General features: G+C 39.3%; 1 protein-coding gene across 1 annotated transcript in view; it reads left to right on the top strand.

Annotated features, from left to right (window-relative positions):
* The window catches only part of GLRA2 (glycine receptor alpha 2), a 227,473-nt gene that overhangs the window by 13,904 nt on the left and 187,687 nt on the right, over window positions 1–25,882 (top strand). Inside the window, exon 3 of the mRNA XM_075854432.1 lies at window positions 13,763–13,830. Within this exon, the coding sequence (XP_075710547.1) occupies window positions 13,763–13,830 (68 nt within the window). The remainder of the gene's footprint in view (window positions 1–13,762; window positions 13,831–25,882) is intronic.

Genomic DNA, 25,882 nt, shown 5'->3' with positions numbered 1-25,882 from the left:
TGCCTGCGTGATCGGGCAGCTGAATGTCGGGTCTCCGGCTGTCAGTGACTGCCGGGGACCCTGAGGAGAGGATAGAAGCAGCTTTCGCTGCTTCTGTCTTCTCTGATCACTTGTACACAGCGCTCAATGCGCGCCTTGTACAGGAATAGAGACAGCAGCAGCGGCGCTGTCTCTATTCCTCCCGGTGATCATGTGACTGGTCACATGATCGCCGGGTGCTGTTAGTGGCAGACTGATGCTGGGTCTTACTAGACCCAGCACAGCCCTATTAGTGACAATCGTCACTATGAGAGGGCTGATTTCCCCTGTAACTGGTGTAAAAGAAAGAAAAAAAATATATAAAGTTCCCCAAAGGTCTTCTTTGACCTTTGGGGGACAGACCATAGTAATAAAAAAATAATAACGTAAAGTGCAAAAAAAATGTAAATAATAAATACACATAAAATACCCACCCCAAAAAAAAAAACGTTCCCCCCCGCCAATCATTGTTGTAACACTAGCGCTGACCCAATTACCCTAATATAGACATGTAATATATAAAAATTTACGGTAGACAATGACGATCACAAATAAAAGGTCTATTTTAGGGTAAAACTGTTATTACCCAAAAAAAATAGCTGAAATGTAAAAAAGCTTATTTTTTTACTATTATTTTCAAACTTTATGAATAAAAATTCTAAAATAGCAAAAAAGGTGTGTATAAAAACGATAAAAAATGAAACCTGCATTGTCTACGGAAAAAACGTCGCAAAAATCCCGTCGTTAGCCCAACAAATAAAAAAGTTATAGCCATTTAACTAACACGTGCTAAAAATGGCTAAACGGTGTCTGGTCCTGAAGGAGCAAAATAGAGCAAAAGACATGTATCCCCTATCCATAGGATCTCCACAGGACAGGGGATACATGTGTGATCGCTGGCATTGATAGGGAGAACGGGGGACTGAAAGTCCCCTGAAGTTCTCCATCACAAACCTCGGACTTCCGGGGTCTGTGTCGGCAGCTCCGTAGAAATGAATGGAGCGCCGGTTGTGCTTGTGCGCATGCGTGACCAGCGCTCCTTTCATTTTTATTGAGCTGCCGACACAGATGCCGGAAGTCAGAGGTTAGTCATGGAGAAGTTCAGGGGACTTTCACTCATGTATCCCCTATCCTGTGGAGATCCTGTGGAGAGGGGATACATGTATTTTGTAGGACATACTGTAGGTCGCATTTTTTTGGGAGGGGGGACGCTGTATGGCGTTCCCTACAGGGGGGGAACGCTGTATGGCGTTCCCTACAGGGGGGGTGGCTGTATGGCGTTCCCTACAGGGGGGAGCTGTATGGCGTTCCCTACAGGGGGGGCTGTATGGCGTTCTCTACAGGGGGGGCTGTATGGCGTTCCCTACAGGGGGGGCTGTATGGCGTTCTCTACAGGGGGGGCTGTATGGCGTTCTCTACAGGGGGGGCTGTATGGCGTTCTCTGCAGGGGGCTGTATGGCGTTATCTACAGGGGGGCTGTATGGCGTTCTCTACAGGGGGATGTATGGCGCTATCTACAGAGGGGGGGCTGTATGGCGTTATCTACAGGGGGGGGGCTGTAAAAAAGGCACTATCTACAAGGGGGGGTTGTGTGACACCCAGGGGAGGGGGGGCCCCAGTCAAAAGTTTGCTATGGGGCCCAGTCTTTCCTAGTTACGCCCCTGCTTACATAAATATATTAATGGCACATACAAAAAATATGGTGAAATCCTGTTCCATGTAAAACCCCCTCAAAAAACAAGGGGACCCTTACTCAGTCTGGAGTAAAAAAGGTTCAATCTGCGGAGGCGACAAGCCTTCCTTACTGTGAGAACTGTGAATCTATGGAATAGCCTTCCGCAGGAGCTGTCACAGCAGGGACAGGAGATGGCTTTACAAAAGGGTTAGATAATTTCCTGGAACAAAAAAATATTAGCTCCTATGTATAGAAATTTTTACCTTCCCTTTTCCCATCCCTTGGTTGAACTTGATGGACATGTGTCTTTTTTCAACCGTACTAACTATGTAACTAAGTCCAAACCGGATTAGATGGTGAATGATATTGTAGCAATGCTAATTGTGTCTTCAATCGAAGCTAATCACCATCACACTTCCTTCCCATGATTCACTACACATCCAGACATTATTCACCCACCTTCCCTGCACCTTATCAGGTTATAGAAAGTTAGAACCAAGAAATCTCATATTTAGACTCTAATTGGAGACAATTTTTGAAGCAGACGATTGGTGTGGAAATCTTCATGTGAACCTGTTTCATTAAAGTGATTTATGGTCTTTGCCACTGCACTTGGAGTAACTAATTTTTTGGGATCGACTGACCACCAGCAACGATGAATTGTTGTTTATCCTGTTAATGTTATTTATCTTTGCTAAATTGAGCTGTTGCCTTATTATGGATTCCTGCATCCATAAAACAAATATCTAAATATGTCCTTAACTTTGCTAGGTGTGCCATTAAACTGATTCAAGAGGACCAGACATAGCTCCTAATATGTCTATTTAAGCGAATACTTGTAATCCCCATAAAATAACAATACAGGAGCAATTTGTCTTAGAACTCGGCATTGTGTCGTTCCCCTATTCCTCCTAGAAATGTATGAATAGCTTGACAACTGGGTGCTACCATTCTGCTTGTCAAAGGGGCGTGACCCGAGACAGACTCACTTTGTCATCACTGATTGGACATTGTCAGTCTGTGTAGAGACACACCCCCAACTGGTAACACCCAGTTGTCAATTTATTCCTAAATTTCTTTGAGAAACGGTATAAAGTAGAGTTCTAAGAAAAGATACTCCAGAATTGTTATTTCACGGGGAATACAATTATTTACTAATACAGACATGTCATAAGAGGTAACAGGTCCTCTTTAGATTATTGTCATTTAAGATTCTCCCCACTAAATTTCATTAATAGCAACATTTAATAAAACCTTAATTTATTTTCATTAAAATTTTCAAAAAAATGTATACATATGGATAAACAATACAATTTATATTATAAATAAATGAATAAGAAATAAATGTAAAGCATTTAAATATAAGCCTTTGAAACAAAATAATCTGGTATGTCCAAAATTGATCTATCTATCTATCTATCTATCTATCTATCTATCTATCTATCTATCTATCTATCTATCTATCTATCTATCTATCTATCTATCTATTTTGTATCTTTCTATCCCATATCTATCTATCTATCTATCTATCTATCTATCTATCTATCTATCTATCTATCTATCTATCTATCTATCTATCTATCTATCTATCTACCTATCTCATATCTATCTTTCTATCCCTTATCTATCTATCTATCTATCTATCTATCTATCTATCTATCTATCTATCTATCTATCTATCTATCTATCTATCTATCTATCTATTTTGTATCTTTCTATCTATCTATCTATCTATCTATCTATCTATCTATCTATCTATCTATCTATCTATCTATCTATCTATCTATCTATCTATCTAGCTATCTATCTGTCTGTCTATTTTGTATCTTTCTATCCCATATCTATCTATCTATCTATCTATCTATCTATCTATCTATCTATCTATCTATCTATCTATCTATCTATCTATCTATCTATCTATCTATCTATCTATCTATCTATTTCGTATCTTTCTATCCCATATCTATCTATCTATCTATCTATCTATCTATCTATCTATCTATCTATCTATCTATCTATCTATCTATCTATCTATCTATCTATCTATCTATCTATCTATCTATCTATCTATCTATCTATCTCATGCAAGATAATATTTATTTATAGATGTTAGTATGCCCTTTGCAGAGAATCATTTTTAGTTTTAGTTTATATCTAAATTTTGAAATGAGGAAATTAGGAAAAACAATATTCCCACTTAAAGGGCTAGTAATTCTGAAAGACTAATTAGTTACATAGGTAAACATTTCAAATCTTTGCATTGGATTTCTAGGATTCTAATTCGTCTAAATCCAACCTTAGCAATGTTTATTACTGATGTTTGACTTTCTTCAACCCCATATACGCCAGCTTAAAAATAATTTACTGTTCGAGCGATTTTAATAGTAATAGTGCAAATCAGCCTTTTAATACATATGTAATGGTAAATGAAGTGCTGCTAGATTAAACTGGGCCACAGTTAAAGCTTTGTTCTAATGCAAGTAGCTTCATAACCATTTTAATGTTAAATTATCTTAAGAGTGAATCCGTAATGCATTGCCTATCAGTGTCCTTTAATCTCACAGTGTGTTGCTCCAGCAGATTCATACACTAAATAAGCAATCTATAACATATTTCACGCTGAGATTTTTATGTTCACTTGAGCTAAACATCAAAGATTACAATTACATTTTTTTTGCTAATTAGGAAGCAAAGTGCTGAATTCATGAAAAATATAGACGGAAAGTCTCTGTAAACCAGGTTTCTTTTTGCCCATAGATGAGAAGCCGAAGTGTCATCTATGTAGGGCACTACAGTAGAATAGCTGTGACACTTGTACTATGATATTGTTAGTTTTTTACTTGTGATAATCCCGCAAAACAATTTTCAAAAGCATTAAATTTCCATTTTACTCCTACTTGTTTTGGTGCATATAATTAATGCTATCTACAGTGGAATTCCTATTTCCCAAAAAGTGGAGAGGGCCCAAATTAAAAAAGGAGAGAGACTCCCATCCAATGTTTTGCCCAGGGGCCTCCATTAACGGTGATCCAACCATTTGTGTACTACATTCAGTTCTGAGCACCAAGGAGGCAATTTACAAAATGCAAATAAAGGCAAATACATGTGTTTGTTCTGGAAAAGACCAAGCTAGGAATATCAGTATAGAAGACTTTTTCTGAGCACTTCCAACACTTTTTTTTTTCATTAAATTTTTGGAGGACATTTGAGCTGCGGTAGAGCAAGCCCAGCAACTTATTCTTTTTAGTTGGTTATCAATCTAATTTTGAGCAGGAGCAGCCTTTTATTTAGGCAACCAAGTTAACTATTGGACTGATTCAGAGAAAACTCTGATCTCGACCATTTAATTTGTTCTGCACCACAATTTTAGCAATTGATGGGCTGGCAGTTGTATACTGGTAGCCTGGGGATCTAGCAAAAGCCCACAGAGCAGTCCAGTAGAAGTCTGTGTAAGGGCATGCTATACTTGTTTTGGTACGTATAATTAGGGCTATCTGTAGTGGAATTAGACTCTGTACCCGGTGATGGATTTTAGGGAAGGCCAATGTGGCAACTGCCTTGGGGCTTCCAAGATAAGGGGACCTCAGAGGGCCTTCACTATCCCGTTTAAAACCATTAAAAAAAATTAATAGATTACTATCATTCTCTTTTTACTTTTTCCCAAAAGGGTATGTAAGAACAGATGCCTGTGCATCTTATATGTGCAGGCAGTAATGTTATATAGATATATCACGTTACATTATATGGTAGTTTTAAAAAAAGTTTAAAAATACAAATGTCCTAATGGGACTAAAAACAGTGTTAACCCCTTACCCCTGCTTGCATTCTGGGCCCTAATGACCAAGCAATTTTCATAGTTTTTCCATCGTCACATTCGAAGATATTACTTTTTTATTTTTGCGTCTACATACCTGTATACGGTCTTGCTTTTTGCGGGACAAGTTGTATTTTTTTAATAGCACCATTTTGGGGTACATATTATTTATTGATTAACTTTTATTAACATTTTTGGGGGGGGGGTAGAAAAAAAACAGACATTTCGCCACTCTTTTTTGCGTCCTAAATCTACGCCGTTTACTGTGTGATATAAATAACACAATAACTTTATTCAGCGGGTTGTTACAATTGCAACGATACCAAATTTGTATAGATTTTGTATGTTTTACTACTTACACAGTAAAAACACTTTTTTTTCAAAATTATTTGTTTTTGTGTCTCCATATTTGAAGAGCCATAACTATTTTATTGTTCCACCGATGCAGTTGTATGAGGGCTTTTTTTTTGCTGGACGGCTTGTAGTTTTTATTGATACCATTTTGGAGTAGATGCGACTTTTTGATCACTTTTTATCACATTTTTTTAAGTCAGGTTTCACAGAAAACAGCAATTTTTCCATTGTTTTATTTTATTTTTTACAGCGTTAAAAAATGTAATAACTTTATAGTCGGGGTCGTTACGGACACGGCGATATCAAATATGTGTAACTCTTTTGCTTTATTTTGTTTTTTTTAATAGTAAAGCATTTTGTAAGGCGAAAAAGTGGGGTTTTCATTTTTTTCAAATTTTTTTTATTAGCTTTATTAAAAATGTTTGCTTTTTTACTAGTCCTACTAGGGGACTTTAATATGTGATCATCCGATCGCTTTTATAATACACTGCAATACTTCTGTATTGCAGTGTATTACTGCCTGTCCGTTTAAAACAGACAGGCAACTGCTAGGCCATGCCTCTGGCATAACCTAGCAGGCATTTACTACAGGCAGACCTGGAGGCCTTTATGCCATCGGAGACACAGACACTCGGCGATCTTATCGCCGGGTGTCATTGGGATGAGAGGGAGCGCCCTCCCTCTCTCCAAAACAACTAAGATGCGGCGCTTGCTATTGAGCGCCGCATCTGAGTGGTTAAATGGGTGAGATTGATACTGATATCGATCTCACCCATTCTAGCAGGGATGCCCCAGCCCTCAGCTACCTCTTGTAGCTGAGAGCAGGGACATTTAACGGTTCCCTGCTCTGTTTATTTATTCTGATGCAGCGCCGTGAAAAGGCTATTGCATCAGAATAAAGCCCACTAATGACCGCCGTGAGAAGGCGTATCGGCGGTCATTAAGGGGGTAAAAATGATTAAAGTTTACATTTAAATAAAATAACAATGCAAAAGAAAAAAATATTATAAACTTATTTTCAAATAAATAATGTTTATTAAATAAACATTCTTAAACAGTAAAAAAATATATATACATATTATTGATTCCTATAGTCGTAATGACAACTTATAATAAAGTTATTTTGTCTTTTAAGGTATACTGTAAATGGCAGAACAATAGTTTAAAAAAAAACTTTTTCAGAATTCGTTTTTTCATACATTCAGCCATTATAGAGTGCGGCAATACCCCATTTGTGGTGATAAACTGCCATTTGGGCCCATGGGAGGGCTCAGAAGGAAAGGAGCTCTATGTGTTCTTTAGAGTCCAGATTTTGTTGGATTGGTTTTCGGGTGCCATGTCGCATTTGCAGAGCCCCAGAGGTATGAAAGCAATGGAAACCCACCAGAAATGACCCCATTTTGGAAACTACACCCCTCAAGAAATTCATTTATGGGTGTTGTGACAATTTAGACCCCACAGTGTTTTCACAGAACTTATTTGAATTGAGCTGTGAATTAAAAAAAAGACATAATTTTTTCCAATAATATGTAGTTTTGGCTCAAAATTTCTTATTTTCACAAGAAATAAAATACCAAATTTTGTTGCCCAATTTGTCCTGAGTGCAGTAATACCCCATTTGTGGTGATAAACTGCCGTTTTGGCCCATGGGAGGGATCAAAAGGAAAGTACTGCATGCCGCAGTACTTCTGGAAGCGAGGCACTTGAAGAGTGGGATGCTGGTATAAAAATTATCCAGGTAGAGGTGGTAACCCTGGTCCAGCAGTGGGTGCACCAAATCCCTCACAATTTTTGCATTAATTCCCAGTAAGGGGGGGGGGGGCATTCTGGGGACTGAATACTGGTGTCCTTCCCTTCATATATCCAAAATTTGTAGGTATACCCTGATGCACTCTCACACAGCTTATACATCTTGACCTCCTACTCGGCAGGTACTGGCGGAATTGAAACCTCCCTTTAAAATGTATTAAGGACTCATCAATAGAAATACACTTCTCGGGGGTGTATGCTTGGGCAAACCGGGCACTAAAATGGTCTAATAGGGGTCTCAGTTTATACAAATGGTCAAAGCTGGGGTCATCTCCGGGTGGGCACTGCTCATTATCAGTATAATGAAAGAAGCGAAGTATTGTCTCGTAAAGCATCCTGGACATGGCCATACGGTACATCGGGGTGCGGTATAACATGTCTGCACTCCAGTAGGTCCTAATGGATGGCTTTTTTCAGAAGCCCCATGTTCAAGAGCAGTCCCCAGAACTTGCCCAACTCTGCTACGTCTACAGGAGTCCACCTGTGGGATTGGTCATAAAATTATGTGGGGTTCTTAGTAATATATTGTTGGGCATATAAATTTGTCTGGTAAACCATAAGCTCTATAAAGTCATCAGTGAAGAAGAACTTAAAAAAGTCAATTTCACTGAAACCCTGCCGTATTAAATTTGATCCCTGGGCTGCCCGTGTACTCAGGGATTTGGGGCTCATAAATGTCTGGTGTGGGGGTCCAAATGGGTTCACTTCGCTTGGGGGTTTCAACTGCGGCGGGGTCACTTCACACGGGGGTTTCAACTGTGGTGGTGATCCTGGGGCATCTCCTAGGGGGTTCCTCTTCTTCATCACTGGATGAGGAGGTTGATAAATAAAACAGAGTCTCACCATCCGACGAGTCTGTGTCGGAGGCAAGAAATGAATATGCCTCTTCGGCAGTAAATTTTTGTTGGGACATGTTTGCTATGTTGTGCTTAGACATGTGTAAAATGTATTATTATTTATACAGCAAGTAAAATAAAAAAGGCTTCCCTAACTAGGAGCAATAGGCTGCTACCTAAACTAGCCAAAAAAAATTGTGTTTTTATAGAACGAGTGGGCTTCCCTTAGACTAAACCTAACTAGGGCGAGTGTTCCTAACACTAAACCTAACTAGATTTTATTTGAACTTCCCTGAGACTAAACCTAACTACGGCGACTATTCCCTGACACTAAACCTAACTAGATTATTCCAAGCTTCCCTGACACTAAACCTAACTATGGTGAGGCGTTCACTCAGCCATTCATCTTCCTTGATCTCCTGCGCTCTGCATCATGTCCCATGGTATGTGTTAGCTGTTTAGTTTTCACATGATTGCCTTACCGTGTCCAGTTTTTATAGTCTATTTTTTGGCTATTTGAAACTATTTGAGTTTTCTGGACGCTTTCAACTTCATTTATTTCATGTATCACTATATACTCTGCAGGCTATAGTGGGCATGGGTAGTATCCATTGTCTACTTCTGTATATTGCTATCATTAGCTGGTAGCACTACACCATATGTGGGCATCATCTATTATTCTGTTATATGTACTACTGGAGCGTGGTCTGGTCTAATTTTTTGGATGGTTGACTCTGTTGTCATGGTTCATTCCATCTGACCCTGTTGTATGTATTTCTGTTTATGACGTATCCCATTCTCTTTTCATCATATGTAATTGTCGATTATATTCAATAAAGATTTTTTGCATTTTTGTATATTATTTAAGTATACTATTTCTCTTAGGGCTATGTCCCTTTATGGTTCGTTTCTAGGTTGTCTACTAACTACGGTGACGGGCGCCTGACACTAACCCTATCTAGATTATTCCAAGCTTTCCTGATGCTAAACCTAACTACGGTAATGGATCTCTAACACTATACCTAACTGCGGTGACAGATTCCTGACACTAAATTCCCTGATGCTATACCTAACTCTGCTTTTTGACGGTTCCCTGACACTTACTAACCCTAATACTAAACTAACTAGCTGAGAAGCTGCAGATAACTAACTATCCAAACAAATTTTTTATATTCTTTTATATATATATATATATATATATATATATATATATATATATATTTTTTTTTTTATTTTTTTTTTTTTTTTTGTTTTGTTTTTTGTTTTTATAGAATAAGTGGACTTCCCTGACACTAAACCTAACTAGGGCGAGGGTTCCTAACACTAAACCTAACTAGAATTTGAACTTCCCTGATGCTAATCCTAACTACGGCAAGGGTTCCCTGACACTAAACCTAACCAGATTTTTCTGAGCTTCCCTGACACTAAACCTAACTACAGTGATGGACCCCTAACGCCAGATCTAACTACAGTGACGGGTGCCTGACACTAAACCTAACTAGATTATTCCGAGCTTCCCTGACGCTAAACCTAACTACGGTGATGGACCCCTAACGTGCTAGATCTAACTACGGTGACGTATTCCTGACGCTAAATTCCCTGACGCTATTCCTAACTACGCTTTTTGACAGTTCCCTGACACTAGCAAACACTAACACTAAACTAACCAGTTAAATTGTCTAAATTGTCTAAACTATTTTATTTTATAAAAAATGTTATAGATTTTTTTGTTTTATATATTTTATAAAGAAAAAAAGAATCCCCAGAGACCAAGAAATTTGGTCATGAAGACTAAGAATTGGTCAGTGATCTCCTATCATTGACCAAAAATGTGGGGGGAACACAAAGAGGAAGGGAACAGGAGTGGGCAGTGGATGAAGTGGGAAGTGGGTTATGGGAAGCAGAAAAAAGTGCGTTTTTTAACTTTTTCGATCTCTCTTTCTACACACAACCGCTCTAAACGGCTCTCTAACTCCAACAGTGATGATCAGGGCGGGTGCGGCAGGATGTGATGTCAGGGAGAGGATGTTTAGACAACGATCACCGCTATTGGACAGTTAGTCACTGACTGACCAATAGCGACGATCGAGGAGGCGGGACCATCGAGACAGGTCCCGGCGTATTGAGCTGTGATAGCCTGTTGTCTGAAACAGCAGCTGTCACAGCTCGTGAACGCGCCGGCGGAAAATGGCGATGCATTTTCCCCGTGACGTACTATTGATTGCGAATGATGCGGTCAGCATGACGGAATAGTACATCACTGAGTACGAAGGGGTTAAAGTGAATCTTTAGGCTCTATTTACTAACATTAATTTTCCTCAGCATATGTGTAGTGGTTACCTGATAATCTTCTTTCTCTCACCGGTAGTTTAGTAATATGTACTGTATAATCATTCTACCCTTGCTTTAATGAAAATGAGCTCTCTTCTTGGTGAGCTTGTGCTGGGCTTGTGGTAATACACAGCAGGAAATGTGGAGAGGCAGAGCTGAAATGGGGAGGGAGGGAGCATCAGTCTGAACCAATGATGAGACAGTGGGTGTGTCTCAGACTACCTCAGGCTCACGGTAGGCACTGTAGGTAAGCTGTAGTTACAAATCACTGATCTATCCTAATAGCACCGAGCTAAAAAGTAGCCGAGCAGCAAGCACTGAGGAAAATAAATAGAATGTAAGCATCACCCAAGGGTATTGACTTGGACAGTCAGTATTGACATTGCTGGATAGTGCCTTTAACCCCTTAAGGACACGGCCAATTTTGGCCTTGAGGACAGAGCAATTTTTTTACATTTCCCCTCTTTGCATCACGACGCTCATAACTCTTTTATTTTTTGTACGACGTAGTTGTATGAGACTTTGTTTTTTGCGGGACGAGTTGTACTTTATGTAGGTACCATTTTTTGGTACAAATACAATATCGTTTAATTTCTATAAATTTTTATTTTGGCGAATATGCAGCAAAAAAGCAGTTCCGCTGCAGTTGTAATATTTTTTTTTTTACACCATACACCCATCATCATAAATAATGTTATACATTTGTTGTCCAGGTTGTTATGGTCGTGGCGATACCAAATATGTCTATATTATTTCATGTTTTGGGACTTATATTTTAAAAAGTTTATGTATTATAAAAAAATGCGTGTTTTTCATCCCATAAAGGGATTTATCATTTTGATTTTGATTTTGTAACTGTAATGTACTGGCATAGATCTATATGCCAGTACATTAGCCTGTGTACTCATTGTACACAGGCAGTTGTTAGGGCATACCTCAGTATGCACTAACAACAGGAAATATGTTCAGACAGCCCTGGGGTACTACAATGGACACTGGGCTGTCTGGCCATATGAGTTGTGGGCTTTGATCGCGTCACAGTTATATTCTGTGACGCGATCAATGTGCAGTCCCCCCTCTTTGAACGCCGCGATCAGCTTTCATCGCGGCGTTCAAAGGGTTAACGGCGGAGAGAAGATGTTTCTCTCCTCTCCGCTGTCAGAGCGGGGCCGTGGCTGTGTATTAGAGCCGTTACCCCGCTCTCGATCGCGCACACAGACGCGCGCAGGGACGGCTGTCACACAGGACGAGTATGCTCGTCCTAATGCGCGAAGTGCTCGCCGCTCAGGACGAGCATACTCGTCCTGTGTCGGCAACCAGTTAAGGCCCAAATTGGGTCAGTCGTTAAGAGGTTAAAGCACTACCAGAAGTGTTAAATAAACAGGCATTTAGTGTACTTTACATGAAATTGTGAAAAGTAAAGATTTTTTTTAAAATGTATTCTTTGCTTGGTTATCAGTGTTGAACGTTACAAGGTAAAGGACTGTAACAGATGTAATCTATCAATCATATAATTTCCAGATTCAGATGTAACGTCAAAATACTTCAAGAAATAAATAATTGCTTAACCCTAAACCCATACAATTACATATATAAGTAATATAATATTTGACAGGTAATTCAGACGTTGCAGATATCACAGCGGACTTGCCACAGATTTCAGTTTTTGCCTTGCAAAGGCTGAAATCTGCAGTGAAATTCCGCTTCTTCTCCGCAACGTCATGAGCATGCTGCGGAGGGAAAAATCTGCACCGCAGCCTGATTTCAGCACAGTTATTTTCTGCAATGTCTGAACTAACTTTCCTAAAAATGTATAGAAAGAAGTGAAAAAACGGCTGCTGCAGAATTCCACTGCGGACTGTCTGCAATGGAATTCTGCCACGTCTGAATGTGGCCTTATTATTCAGATTTTTAACGGGATTCCGGTATTTTTCATAGAAAAAAATAGCGCTGCTGACAACACTATTATTGACGTCAAAAATACATTCTAAATACATTTAAATTCTTACATAAATCTTAACTATTCTCCAAGAAGGTATTTTTTTTACGTGAGAACAGACTCGAAACTACATAAAACCTAAAAATGATCAATGTTATATTTCTATTATTTTTGTACTTTCCATGCATGCTTACATATATTTTTCATTAAAAACTTTTCTATGATACATATCGTAGAAAACATGTCATATCCTGTGCTAGGGAGAAAGACCTATAAGCAGCCTTGCAGTACAAATTTATATTCATACCAACTGTGTTTGTCATCGACTCGGTGTCTATGTAGTGCTATTTTGTTTTTGCACTTAGAACATTTGCAACTGTCTCTAGCTCTTTCCATTTCTGTTTGTGTCATTATGCAAAGCTCGTAGATTCCAGTCTTCCTGATCAAATTCAACAACTAGAAAGTAAGGACGCCCTACTTTGAAAGCTTAGATGCTTGTTAGATGGTTAAAGCTTTTACATTTCCATTTCCATTACAACACATTATCAGCATCATACGCCACATTATTTCATTTCATGTCCTCTGCTGACCAAATGTTTCAAAAACAAAAACCAACATTTTTATATTGTTTTATGTTTTATTTAAAATGCACACATCCGTAATGCTTGAAGCCCTTCTTGTTTTCTTGTGTTGTGGAATATGCTTTTTTTTTCCTCTTCGTTACCTCCGAATCCGTACCAGCTTGTACGGATCAGAGTCATTCCTTTTTTTTTTTTGCTTCCATATGTATTGCAACATCTTTATTGCATTCCGCAGGTCCTCCAGTAAACGTTACTGGCAATATTTTTATAAACAGTTTTGGATCAGTCACAGAGACTACAATGGTAAGTTTGGATTTGTACTGGCCAAAGGCCAGATGACAATGAATGTAGTTCTTGAACAAAACCTGTCATTTTTTTTCTTCCTTTTATTATTTTAACTTTCAGGTCCTCCTGTAAATGTTACCTGCAACATATTTATCAACAGCTTTGGTTCAATAGCAGAAACCACAATGGTGAGTGGTACTGACCATTGAAGCTAACCTGCCAAGAAGATGGACATGTCACTTTAGTCATTGTTAAAGGCTTGAAAAAAAGCAAAAAGATCCAAAAATATAGTACAAAAATGTCTGAAAAAAATATTAGAATATTATTTTATTAATTTACCCAATTTAAGCAAAAAGGAAAGCAAATGGCTTACTGACTACTGAGACCATAATGGGTCACAAGTGATAACCATTCATTATAAAAAGATATGTCAATACCAAAAAAATGTAACTAAAATCGAATTTTAGATTTTAACAGAGAGCAAAATCCTTTCGACCCTGAAGAGCAATCAGAGAGAGGGGTAACATGTCTCCATCTTTGCAGGATGTCGTTCAATGCACAATGCATGTGCTTACAATGCTTGCATTTACCTTATATTGAATCCTTTCATTCCATTTTGCTGTATATTTCAAAATGTACACGTCAATGGTCATTATTGAATCCATATGAGAAAAAAAAACGCACTTGCACAGAGATCGAAATAAATCCATCAAAAAAGCGAGCCTGCATGCTGATTCTGTAGCCAATTAAAATATGATGGTTATGTTTTATAGTTGTTTTTATCACATTTAAAAAATCAATGGTGGCACTGTGCATGTGATTTTTTTTGCAGTAAAATTGAAAACATTTTAAACATATAATATTTTTACCAAAAATGTTGTACCAAAATAAAAAAAAGAGAAAAAAATAATAATTGTAAACATATACACAGAAACCTTCTCTTCCCACATTTCCACATGTACTTTGCAAGTAAGCACATACAGGACAGAAATCAGCTGAAGAAAGAAGGGGCATGTTTACAGTACAGTGAAACATCTCCAAAAGACTAACTTTTTTTTAGAAGACCCCTAATCTAGACTAGATTCTTCAGTGACAGATTTTGTATGCCTCTATCTTCTTTATATTTTTTCCTACACCTTTGAGAGGATGACCCCTCTAAAGGACCATTTTAACAATCTTGGGAGGCTGTCTCATAGAGGTTTCACTGTATATTTAAAAATGTATTGTATTTTTCTGGTAACTGTGTTCAAGTCTACTTTTATCTATTCTTTTATTTGATCAGATTTTATAGATTAGCACTAATAGAAATTCTGTGGATGTTACATGTGAAGATACTTTGACCAACCTCCATTGATTTTTTTTTTTAAAGGGTAACTGAACTTTCAAAAAACGTCTTAAAATTTTTGATCGGTGGTGGTCTGAGCACTGAGACCCCCACCGATCGCTAAAATGAAGCGACTCAGGTGAGCGCTGAGCTGTTTAATTTCTGATTGGCTCTTCACAGAAAGCCGAGCAATTGGTGTACAGGCTCAATAAAAATATAGTACACCAACTGCTCAGCTTTCCAAGAAAAGCTGATCAGAGGCTAAACGGCTCTACGCTCTCCCGAGCGCTTCTGCCACTTCATTTTAGCATGTGGTGGGGGTCTCAGTGCTTGGACCCCCACTGTCACTATGATATTTTTGGAAAGTTTAGTTACCCTTTAAACTTTTCCAAATTTATAATGCTTATTATTGTGCTATTTCTTTTGAGCTCATACATGTTTTAGGGTTGAGGATAAGTAACAGTAAATGTAAAAAAGAAACAAAAATAGCAACACTTAGGATATGTTCACATATTTGCTGCAGCTTTTTGGTCCGCACTTGATAGCAGAAAATCCACAGCGTAAGGGCAGATACACACGAACGTTGCGTTTTTGCGCGCGCAAACAACACTGCGTTTTGCACGCGCAAAAACCATTTGACAGCTGCGTGTGTCATCCGTGTCTGATGCGCGGCTGCGTGATTTTCGCGCAGCCGCCATCATAGAGATGAGGCTAGTCGACGGCCGTCACTGTCCAAGGTGCTGAAAGAGCTAACTCTTTCAGCACCCTCGACAGTGAATGCCGAACACAATATCACAAAACCTGTAGAAAAAAAAGAAAAAGTTCGTACTTACCGAGAACTTCCCGGCCGTTGCCTTGGTGACGCGTCCTTGGTGACGTGTCCTTGGTGACGCGCCTCTCTTGACATCGGGCCCCACCTCCCTGGATGATGCGCCAGTCCATGTGACCGCTGCAGCCTGTGCTTGGCCTGTGATTGGCTGGAGCTGTCACTTGGACTTAATTGTCATCCCGGGAGGTCAGACTGGAGGAAGAAGCCGGGAGTTAGCGGTAAGTCAGAACTTCGTTTTTTTTTCTACAGGTTCATGTATATTGGGATCGGAAGTCACGGTCCATGGTGCTGAAACAGTTTAACTCTTTCAGCACCATGGACAGTGACTATCTCCTGACGTCGCGTAACGATAATTTTTTTGCCGGGTTCGGCCAAAACGAGTTCGGCCGAACCCGGTGAAGTTCGGTTCGCTTGTCCGGCTTCGCTCATCGCAAAGACACTCCGTTTGGATGTTCGGAAACAGAAAAGCACGTGGTGCTTTTCTGTTTTCATTCATCCTTTTCACTGCTGTTGCGCGAATCACGCTCGTCCCACGGAAGTGCTTCCGTGTGGTGCGCGTTATTTTCATAGACTTGTATTGGTCCATGCGTGCCGCGTGAAAATCACGCGGCCCGCACGGACCGAATACACGCTCGTGTGAATCCCCCCTAATACAGTTGCAGCAACATGGATGAGATTTTAACAAACCTCATCCACACGCTGTGAAAACAACAGAAAACGTGCATAAATTTACCTGCATTGCACAGTCCCTGCACTTTTTTTTTTCAGAACTTCCACAATAAGTTTATTAGGGAAGTCAAACTCCACCAGAAATGCCATTGTTTGCGAAATTTGTTGCGATTACGCTGTGTATTCAAAATAAATTCTGCAGGTTAAAAATATAAAAAAGTCTACACTTACCTCTTGCGGCGCTGCCATAGCAATGCATTCCTGGTCTTCCGCTGCCCTGTGTCCAGGCGGCCCCTTGTGATGACATTTCACCTCATGTACCCCTGCAGCCAATTACAGGTTCACATATGCTGAAATGTCATCACAGGAGGGCGCCTGGACACAGAGCAGCCAGAAGAGTAGGAATGCTTTGCTATGGCAGCCATAGGTGGTCTTTTCCACAGCAGTCAATCTGGCTGAATATACGCACTACTGTGGACAGTGATTGTCTGCTGCAGTCACGTGAGGCTAGTCAGAGCATCATCACTGCTTGACAGCAACAGAGTCCAGCAGGGAGGACTGGAGAGGGTGGCACTGGAGCAGCAAGATTTTTACCAGGAGAGTAAAGGCCCTTTTACACCGGCCGATAATTGGCCGGTGCAGCGAGCGCCGATCAACGAAACATCGATCGCTCGTCCCCATACATTATTATCATGTCGGCAGCGCTTCTCCCTGTTTACACAGGGAGATGTGCTGCCGACAACGATAATATTTTACTTTTTTGAAACGATGAACGAGCGTTCTATCAACGCTTGTCTGCCCGATAATCGGCCAGTGTAAAACCCCCTTAATACTTATTTTGTTATTTTATAATATCCCTTGCTTGCAGCCAGTATTTACATGTCTCGGACAACCCCTTTAAGGGCACATTCAGACGTGGCGGAATTGCTGTTGAATTCCGCTGTGGACAGTCCGCAGTGGAATTCTGCGTCAGCCGTTTTTTCATTTGTATCTATACATTTTTAGGAAACTTAGTTCAGACGTTGCGGGAAATAACTGTGCGGAATTTAGGCTGCGGTGCAGAATTTTCCCTCCGCAGCATTCTCATTAGGTTGCGGAGAAGAAGCAGAATTTCACGGCGGATTTCAGCCTTTGCAAGGCAAAAACTGAAATCTCTGGCAAGTCCGCTGTGATATCTGCAATGTCTGAATTACCTGTAAAGTATGCAAAAGTTGGTGCAGATTTGTTGCGTAATTGCCCTGAATCTGCACCAACATTTGCAGCGGAAAAATTCTGTCACGTCAGAACAAGGCCTAAAAGAAAATTCCCCTTTTCAAAAACTTTTCAGTTAAAATCTACATAGAATGTCGAGCGACTTTACTTATCTTGTAGTGATCTTGAGCAACATGTTGTTTTCTTTGCCATTCATTAGGTAAAAATCCTGCCAGCTCCTTCTTGGAATCTGTATGTAGTTTATCTGCACTCCAGAGACATTCCTCTGTTTATCTGTTATCTGTGCTCCCACAATGCACCGCTCACTAGTAAAAAGGGAATCTGCAGAATTTTAAATTAGATATTCAGTCTGAATGAAGAATAAAACATATAATTAAAATCAGTAAGATCAGTAAAGTGAAATATTTGCAAAGCTATTTGATTTTTTTTGTAGATTTAACCCGTTAGTGACCGCCCATAGGTGTTTTTACGGTTGTCACTAACAGGCTTTATTCTGAAGCAGAATAAAGCAGCGCTGCTGGGAGAAGTAAGGGCACGTTCAGACGTGGCGGAATTGCTGTGGAATTTCGCTGCGGACAGTCCGCAGTGGAATTCTCCAGCTGCCGTTTTTTACATTTGTTTCTATACATTTTTAGGAAAGTTAGTGCAGACGTTCCGGAAAACTCCGCTGCGACCATAGGCTGCAGTGCAGAATTTTCTGTCCGCAGCATGCACTGTCTGTTGCGGAGAAGGAGCGGAATTTCACTGCGTATTTCAGCCTTAGCAATGCAAAAACTGAAATCTGTGGCAAGTCCGCTGTGTTTTCTGCAACGTCTGAATTATCTGTCAAATATGCAAATGTTGGTGCAGATTCGTTGCGTAATTACCCCAAATCTGCACCAACATTTGCAGCGGAAAAACTCTGCCACGTCTGAGCGTGCCCTAAAAGCTCCCTGTTCTCAGCTACCGGAGGTAGCTGAGGGCTTGGAGCAGACCTGCTTGAGCGGGCAGGATCGAAATCAGCATCGATCTCACCCTTTTAACCCCTCAGATGTGGCAGTCAATAGCGACCATCGCATCTCAGTGGTTTTAGAGGGACGGAGTTCCAGATGTTTTTACGGCAGCCGGGGGCCTAACAAAGGCCCCCCAGGTCTGCATTTAGTAAAGGTCTGCTAGGCCATGCCAGAGGCATAGGCATAATACACTGTAATACAGAAGTATTGCAGTGTTTTATAAAAACGATCAAATGATCGCATTGTAAAGTCCCCTAGTGGGACTAAAAAAAATAGTTAAATGCTTAATAAAGTTTATAATAAATAAATAAAAACCCCAAATAAAAAAATATGAAAAACACACTTTTTCCCGATACCAATTGCTTTATTATGAAAAATATTTAAATAAAATAAAAAAGATACAGATATTTGGTATCGCCGTGTCCGTAAAGACACTAATTCTAAAACGATTGCATTATTTAACCCGCACTCTGAACGCCATAGAGAATAAAATAAAAAAACAATGCCAGAATTGCTGTTTTCTGTTCATCCTGCCTTCAAAAACAAAAGTGATCAAAAGGTTGTATGTACTCCAAAATGGTACCAAAAAAACTACAAGTTGTACCGCCCAAAAAAAGCCCCAGCTGCATCGGCGGAAAAATAAAAAAGTTATGACTCTTAAAATATTGCGTGACACAAAAACAAACTATTTAAAAAAAAAAATGTTTTTACTGTGTAAAAATAGTAAAATATAAAATGATATAAATTTGGTATCTGCGCAATCATAATGACCAACTGAATAAAATTATGTTATTTATACCACACAGTAAACAGCGTAAATTCAGGACGCAAAAAAGAATGTCAGAATTGCTGGGGTTTTTTTCTATTCCCCTCCAAAAAAAGTTAATAAAAGTTAAAAATAAATTATATGTTCCCCAAAATAGTGCCATTAAAAAATACAACTTGTCCCGCAAAAACAAGTTCTTATACAACTATGTCGACGGAAAAACAAAAAAGTTATACCTCTTTGAATTCGATGATGGAAAAACTTAAAAAATAGCTTGGTCATTCAGGCCTAAAATAAGCCTAAGGTGTTAACCTGGAATGTTGTAAATATGTTAAGTAGAGGATTCCTTTAAGCAGGAACCTTCCCTCAGTGCTCTGTCTGCCATAAGGCAAGAAGTGTAGCAAAGACGTGCACCCGTCAGCTAGTCTAACTAAAATTAAGATGATCGGAGTAAATGGATGCGTGTTTATTGTTCCAGATTTCTACAGGGCTATTTGTTTCTGGAGCTTATAGAAAGTCTTGCAGAGTGACAAATACTCTTGAGGGTTTCTTCTGTTTTAAAAAAAAAATTCCATCTTAAATAAGCAGGGTTTGCTTGTCAGAACACCTGAACCTTATGTATGAAAAAGAGAAAATGTCCCATGTTATTTTAGAAAAATTGTTAAAGGTTTGGGAGCTCCATAGAGTGACAGCTCACAGACCCCCATCTGTAAATAATATTGTAGACAGGATTTCCTTTTAACTACCAAAATTATACCTTTTCTTTATGAAAATAATTTAGAGTAACTTGGAATATTTAGTAATAATAAAATGTTAATAAAAATAAATTTCCGTATAGGACATATTTACTGTATATTTACAAGACAAGTATTAACTATAAAGTTATTTGACCCCCAAAAGGGCGGAGAGGAATTGATCTGAGCATTAAAGGTCATGAGGCCCTAACATTTATTATAGCCATAATACACTTGGTTTGGGGAGCACTTACAATTAATTTTTTTCAGGACATGTTCTTACATTTTAAGGTGTGTTTTAACTAACTAAGGAGCTGTTAGTCTCTTTTAAACATGGGCCCCCGGGCACTGCCTTATACCTGAATGGTCAGTCCGCCCCTATCTCTAGTTATACATATGGAGGGAATAGTGCGGCCCATTTATTATTCAAAATGCACCAAAATTCTGTCGTACATTCCGTGCCACATTTACTAACTGTTTTAGACACTTTCTTCGATATGCTCGACAAGGGGATGTGGCTTGGCAGAAGGGGGTGTGGTCTAGCAAGAGGGGCGTATTTGGAAAATTAAAAAAGCTGGTGTAAACTAAGCCAACTAATGGGTGGTATAAAGAAGAAATAGTGTCTAGTATGACTAGCAAGATGCGCCAAATTAATCATATAGCATGCACCACTTTGATGAATTGTGACTGCATTGTTTACACTGTCTAAAACTTAGACAGTATTAAGGCCAGGCGGTCAGGAGATGCTCTAAATTTATTTGGCACATCTTAATAGACATGTTAAAGACTTTTCTCTTCCTTATACCATTTCCTGGTAGGCTTAGTTTACTCCAGATTTTGTGCAAAAAATTCTGACACTTTTGAAAAGTGTCAAGTGAGGCGCAAACATCTGGTTTTTTTTGGCCCAAATCACTTTATGAGGCTATATGTCTAGATGAAGACATTAGATTTAACAAAAATGTGGTTTTGCTCCAATATTTAATAATAATTTTGATTGCTAACAAAAAAGAGTTTTGCCAACATCATGCATAGAATATATCCAAGTGCTGTGTCTGATTACAGGTTTGCCAACACATTTCCTGCAAGAGACATGAGTCTTTACAGGGTGACAGACAGTCTAATTACACAGCTAATGTGTCACTGTAGGGACAGAAAGACACAAACAAGAACCGAAGCAACACACACTGAGGAGATTCAAACAAACTGCTGCCTTTCAATAAAGTAAAAATGAACAGCTTCAGTGATATGTACTTATCAATACATGCAAAGCTGAGCAGCAATTACTATAGCAATCAGCATTGCCCAGTCCCGTTAGGGGTCAGTGCCGAATATGTGTGGTCTACTGTAGCACAAAGGTGACACCTTCAATAGGTTAGGACATAACCTCTTTTCCTGCAGTAAAACTTGGACGACTTCATAAAATGTTGGGGTACAGAGCAAACTATATTAAGCATATGAATTAATTTGGCATATACATTTTAATGGCATTGAAATTAATTTCAGTAATGAAAATGCAGATTTAATAAAAGGCTTAAGAATTAGATTGGAATTAAGCTGACTTCTAGTATATTCATGATTGAAATGTCACCTAGGATATTGGAGCTAAAAATTAACAATTGAATAGTGGTGCACTGTAAGAATATTACTTGATGTGCTCACAGATTCGATACTGGCTTCATTAAAGCAGCACTCTGGCAATTTGTTTTTTTGCACACATCATGCTAACTCACCAGCAATATTCCAGCTCTGTCATTTGTTTCCTCCGTTCTCAATTACATCTATAGATTTTGAACCCTTTCATTATGGGCAGCTGTGTCATGTGATCTTAGTATAGACCATGCTCTCACGTGTTGAGGGAAATCGATTACAAGCAGAAGGTAGAGGAAACAGAGTGAAGCTGCATCACTTAGGATAGACTGAGACTCTGCAGTGGGAGTACAGAAGCTCTATGTCACCGATCTATCACTTGCTGCGCTTAGATAGGACTCAGAGCAGAGCAAGTACAGTGATGAACCCCCCTCTCTGCCTCTGCATAGCCTCTACATTATTCTTTAATAATAGTCTATGCTGAACTGTATAGGCAAAAAAAATAAAAAATGCTGGAGTGCTTTTTTTAACTGTGGACTGCTCTGTTCCTTTTTTTTTTCCTCCACACTATGATAGCAGATAGTTTTTCGAGTGATCTACCCTCCATCCAGATCCAACCTTTCAATTCAGTAAGAACAAAGGCTTCATGGCCATTAGTTATGTAGTACCTCTAGTGCATTGACCATTGTAGTATCATGAATATCTGTCTATCATATAACAAGGCAGTCATTAGTCTCAAAGTTACATACAACGGAGGAGCTCGGTCTAGGGAATCACCCTCGCACAAGGTAATCATATACTTACCAACATTTGAACCCTAATAGCATCACATTTTGAGCCCTGTCTTGTCCCAACCAAGAGCGCCCCAAAAATTGACAAGAAACACCCCTTTTGTTGCAAATTAATGTAAATCCTCCCCCATATTGAGGTCTGGTTTGTGAGACAGTCCAATGAAAATGGGGACTGTTGGCAAGTACGGATGTGTGAATTTAGGTAGATCATAGAACATGACAGCTGCTTTGCATTTTAGCTCGAATAATCGCTCTGATTATTATCTGAATATAATTTATGGAATTAACAAGCAAAGGCCATTGTAGGTAAAATAATAGAATTGATGCATGTGGTAGCAAAAGATTGTGTACGTGATAAGTGTTGTTAACTGCCCCTAATAGAATTCACAGCTATTAAATCCATTTCTAGCATATTTTAATGTTTCAAAACACATATTTTGCATTTCCAAACAACAAGTCATAACAAGACAGCAATTCCATATGGACATAGCAATAAATTGGAACACACAGACAATTAGAAATCCTCGCTCTATATCAGAGTTCAATGAAGCCTGCACTTACCAAGCTTAGAAACGGGAAAAGGATACAGCGATTTGATTGAACTGTTTTGGCATTACTAGGATAATAGCGTCTATTTTTCACTGATCTACATACCATATGGCATATGGAGGCCATTTAAAAACCCATCAACTCATTGCAACACCATTGTTCCCAAAACTGCAATGCATAATTTGTTCATATCAAATTAATTATGGTTATTTGTTGTGCATTGCTGGAGTGGAGGCTAATACAGTCTGTTGTGTTGTGGAATTTGGAAATGTTTCTTCAGTATTACCAGGATTTAAGTACACTATGAAGACACAATGATGCTCTTCAGGTTTTTTTCATACAAATGTGTACAAAACAATTGTTTTGATTTCTAAAAGTCAATTTGAGTCATCTTACCGGAATGTATTGTCATCTGTAGCTAAATTGCGATTTGTTTATAATGTTCAGCGTTATGGTCCACTACCCAAATGGGAAATTCTACCATTTACAAGGCTGATTTTTTATATGTCTTTGATATCTGAAATTATTGCCTGAATATGTAGATTAACACAGCCATGATTAACCCCTCGTTTACAAAATATAAAGTTGACACCTGCCATTTAAAATTCTCCCGTGTTATTCTCCACAATCATTCCTATTCTACTATTAAGTTTACACTGGTAGATTACACATTTACCAATGTGACAAGTGACTAGTGTCTAAATCTTATATACAATATATCTTAGTTAGATTGCAGGCACCTCACAGATTCTGACGCTTTTTAGTTTTTTCTTCTAGCCCCCACCGTTCCTGAGATATCGGGGCCGTTAGTTCTGATGTCCGATATGCAAATGAGGCCTTGGACTGTTACCCCTTATCAAGTGATAGGTGTTACCCGCCCACTTGACAGTCCAAGGCCTTATTTGCATATCGGACATCAGAACTAACGGCCCCGATATCTCAGCAACGGTGGGGGCTAGAATAAATAGATAAAAAGCGGCAGAATCTGTGATGCACCTGCAATCTAACTGAGATGTCAACTGCAGTTTTTTGGGCAGGTGACAGGTCCTCTTTATTTCCAAAAAGTTTTGGATTCTGCGAAAATCCAATACTTTTTGGATTCATTGCACCTTGAGTCACAGCGAAATGGTGGTAACTTTCTATATAATGTTTTTTTATACAGTGGGTAAGGGGCATTTATGGCACTTAAATACTGCGGGTATTTATTAAGAATGCTGTTTTATGCCAGTCTAAATAAAAAGATCACTGAAGTACGTCTCTTAGTAAATTAGGCATAGCTCTGGCTTTCCATGCGTCAGAAAGAGAAATCTTCGGCAGCTATGATCTGGAGTAGATTTATGATATAACTTATGCTCAGTCGCCACGCCCTCTCCCACTAATCCCCATCCATTTTTTAAAAGTGTCAGAGGCGGCGTAAAAAAGCAAAAGTCGCTAAATTTTTTTCCCCCAAAAATTTGTTTTTGCGTAAATGGAGACGTTTCTAAGCCAGAGGATGTCAGAAAACTGGACTAAAGTGCTTAATAAATTCCCCCAACTGTGTTTAGAAGTTCTGCTCCATTTTATTTCACCTTTAAAGAGGCTCTGTCACCAGATTTTGCAACCCCTATCTGCTATTGCAGCAGATAGACGCTGCAATGTAGATTACAGTAACGTTTTTATTTTTAAAAAACGAGCATTTTTGGCCAAGTTATGACCATTTTTGTAGTTATGCAAATGAGGCTTGCACAAGTCCAAGTGGGTGTGTTTAAAAGTAAAAGTCCAAGTGGGCGTGTATTATGTGCGTACATCGGGGCATTTTTAATACTTTTACTAGCTGGGCGCTCTGATGAGAAGTAACATCCTCTTCTCTTCAGAACGCCCAGCTTGTGACAGTGCAGATCTGTGACGTCACTCACAGGTCCTGCATCGTGACGGCCACATCGGCACCAGAGGCTACAGTTGATTCTGCAGCAGCATCAGCGTTTGCAGGTAAGTCGATCTTACCTGCAAACGCTGATGCTGCTGCAGAATCAACTGTAGCCTCTGGTGCCGATGTGGCCGTCACGATGCAGGACCTGTGAGTGACGTCACAGATCTGCACTGTCAGAAGCTGGGCGTTCTGAAGAGAAGAGGATGTTACTTCTCTTCAGAGCGCCGAGCTAGTGAAAGTATTAAAAACGCCCCGATGTACGCACATAATACACGCCCACTTGGACTTTTACTTTTAAACACACCCACTTGGACTTTTGCAAGCCTCATTTGCATAACTACAAAAATGGTCATAACTTGGCCAAAAATGCTCGTTTTTTAAAAATAAAAACGTTACTGTAATCTACATTGCAGCGCCTATCTGCTGCAATAGCAGATAGGGGTTGCAAAATCTGGTGACAGAGCCTCTTTAAAGGGTTATTCCCAACATATACACTACCGTTCAAAAGTTTGGGGTCACCCAGTCAATTTAGTGTTTTCCATGAAAACTCACACTTATATTTATCAAATGAGTTGCAAAATGACTAGAAAATATAGTCAAGACATCGACAAGGTTATAAATAATGATTTTTATTTGAAATAATAATTTTCTCCTTCAAACTTTGCTTTCGTCAAAGAATGCTCCATTTGCAGCAATTACAGCATTGCAGACCTTTGGCATTCTAGCTGTTAATTTGCTGAGGTAATCGGGAGAAATTTCACCCCATGCTTCCAGAAGCCCCTTCCACAAGTTGGATTGGCTTGATGGGCACTTCTTGCGTACCATACGGTCAAGCTGCTCCCACAACAGCTCTATGGGGTTGAGATCTGGTGACTGCG

Source organism: Rhinoderma darwinii, chromosome 2 (assembly GCF_050947455.1).
Source record: "Rhinoderma darwinii isolate aRhiDar2 chromosome 2, aRhiDar2.hap1, whole genome shotgun sequence".
NCBI lineage: Eukaryota > Metazoa > Chordata > Amphibia > Anura > Rhinodermatidae > Rhinoderma > Rhinoderma darwinii.
The sequence above is the reverse complement of the archived record's forward strand: the minus strand, read 5'-3'. Positions and strand labels throughout refer to the sequence as shown.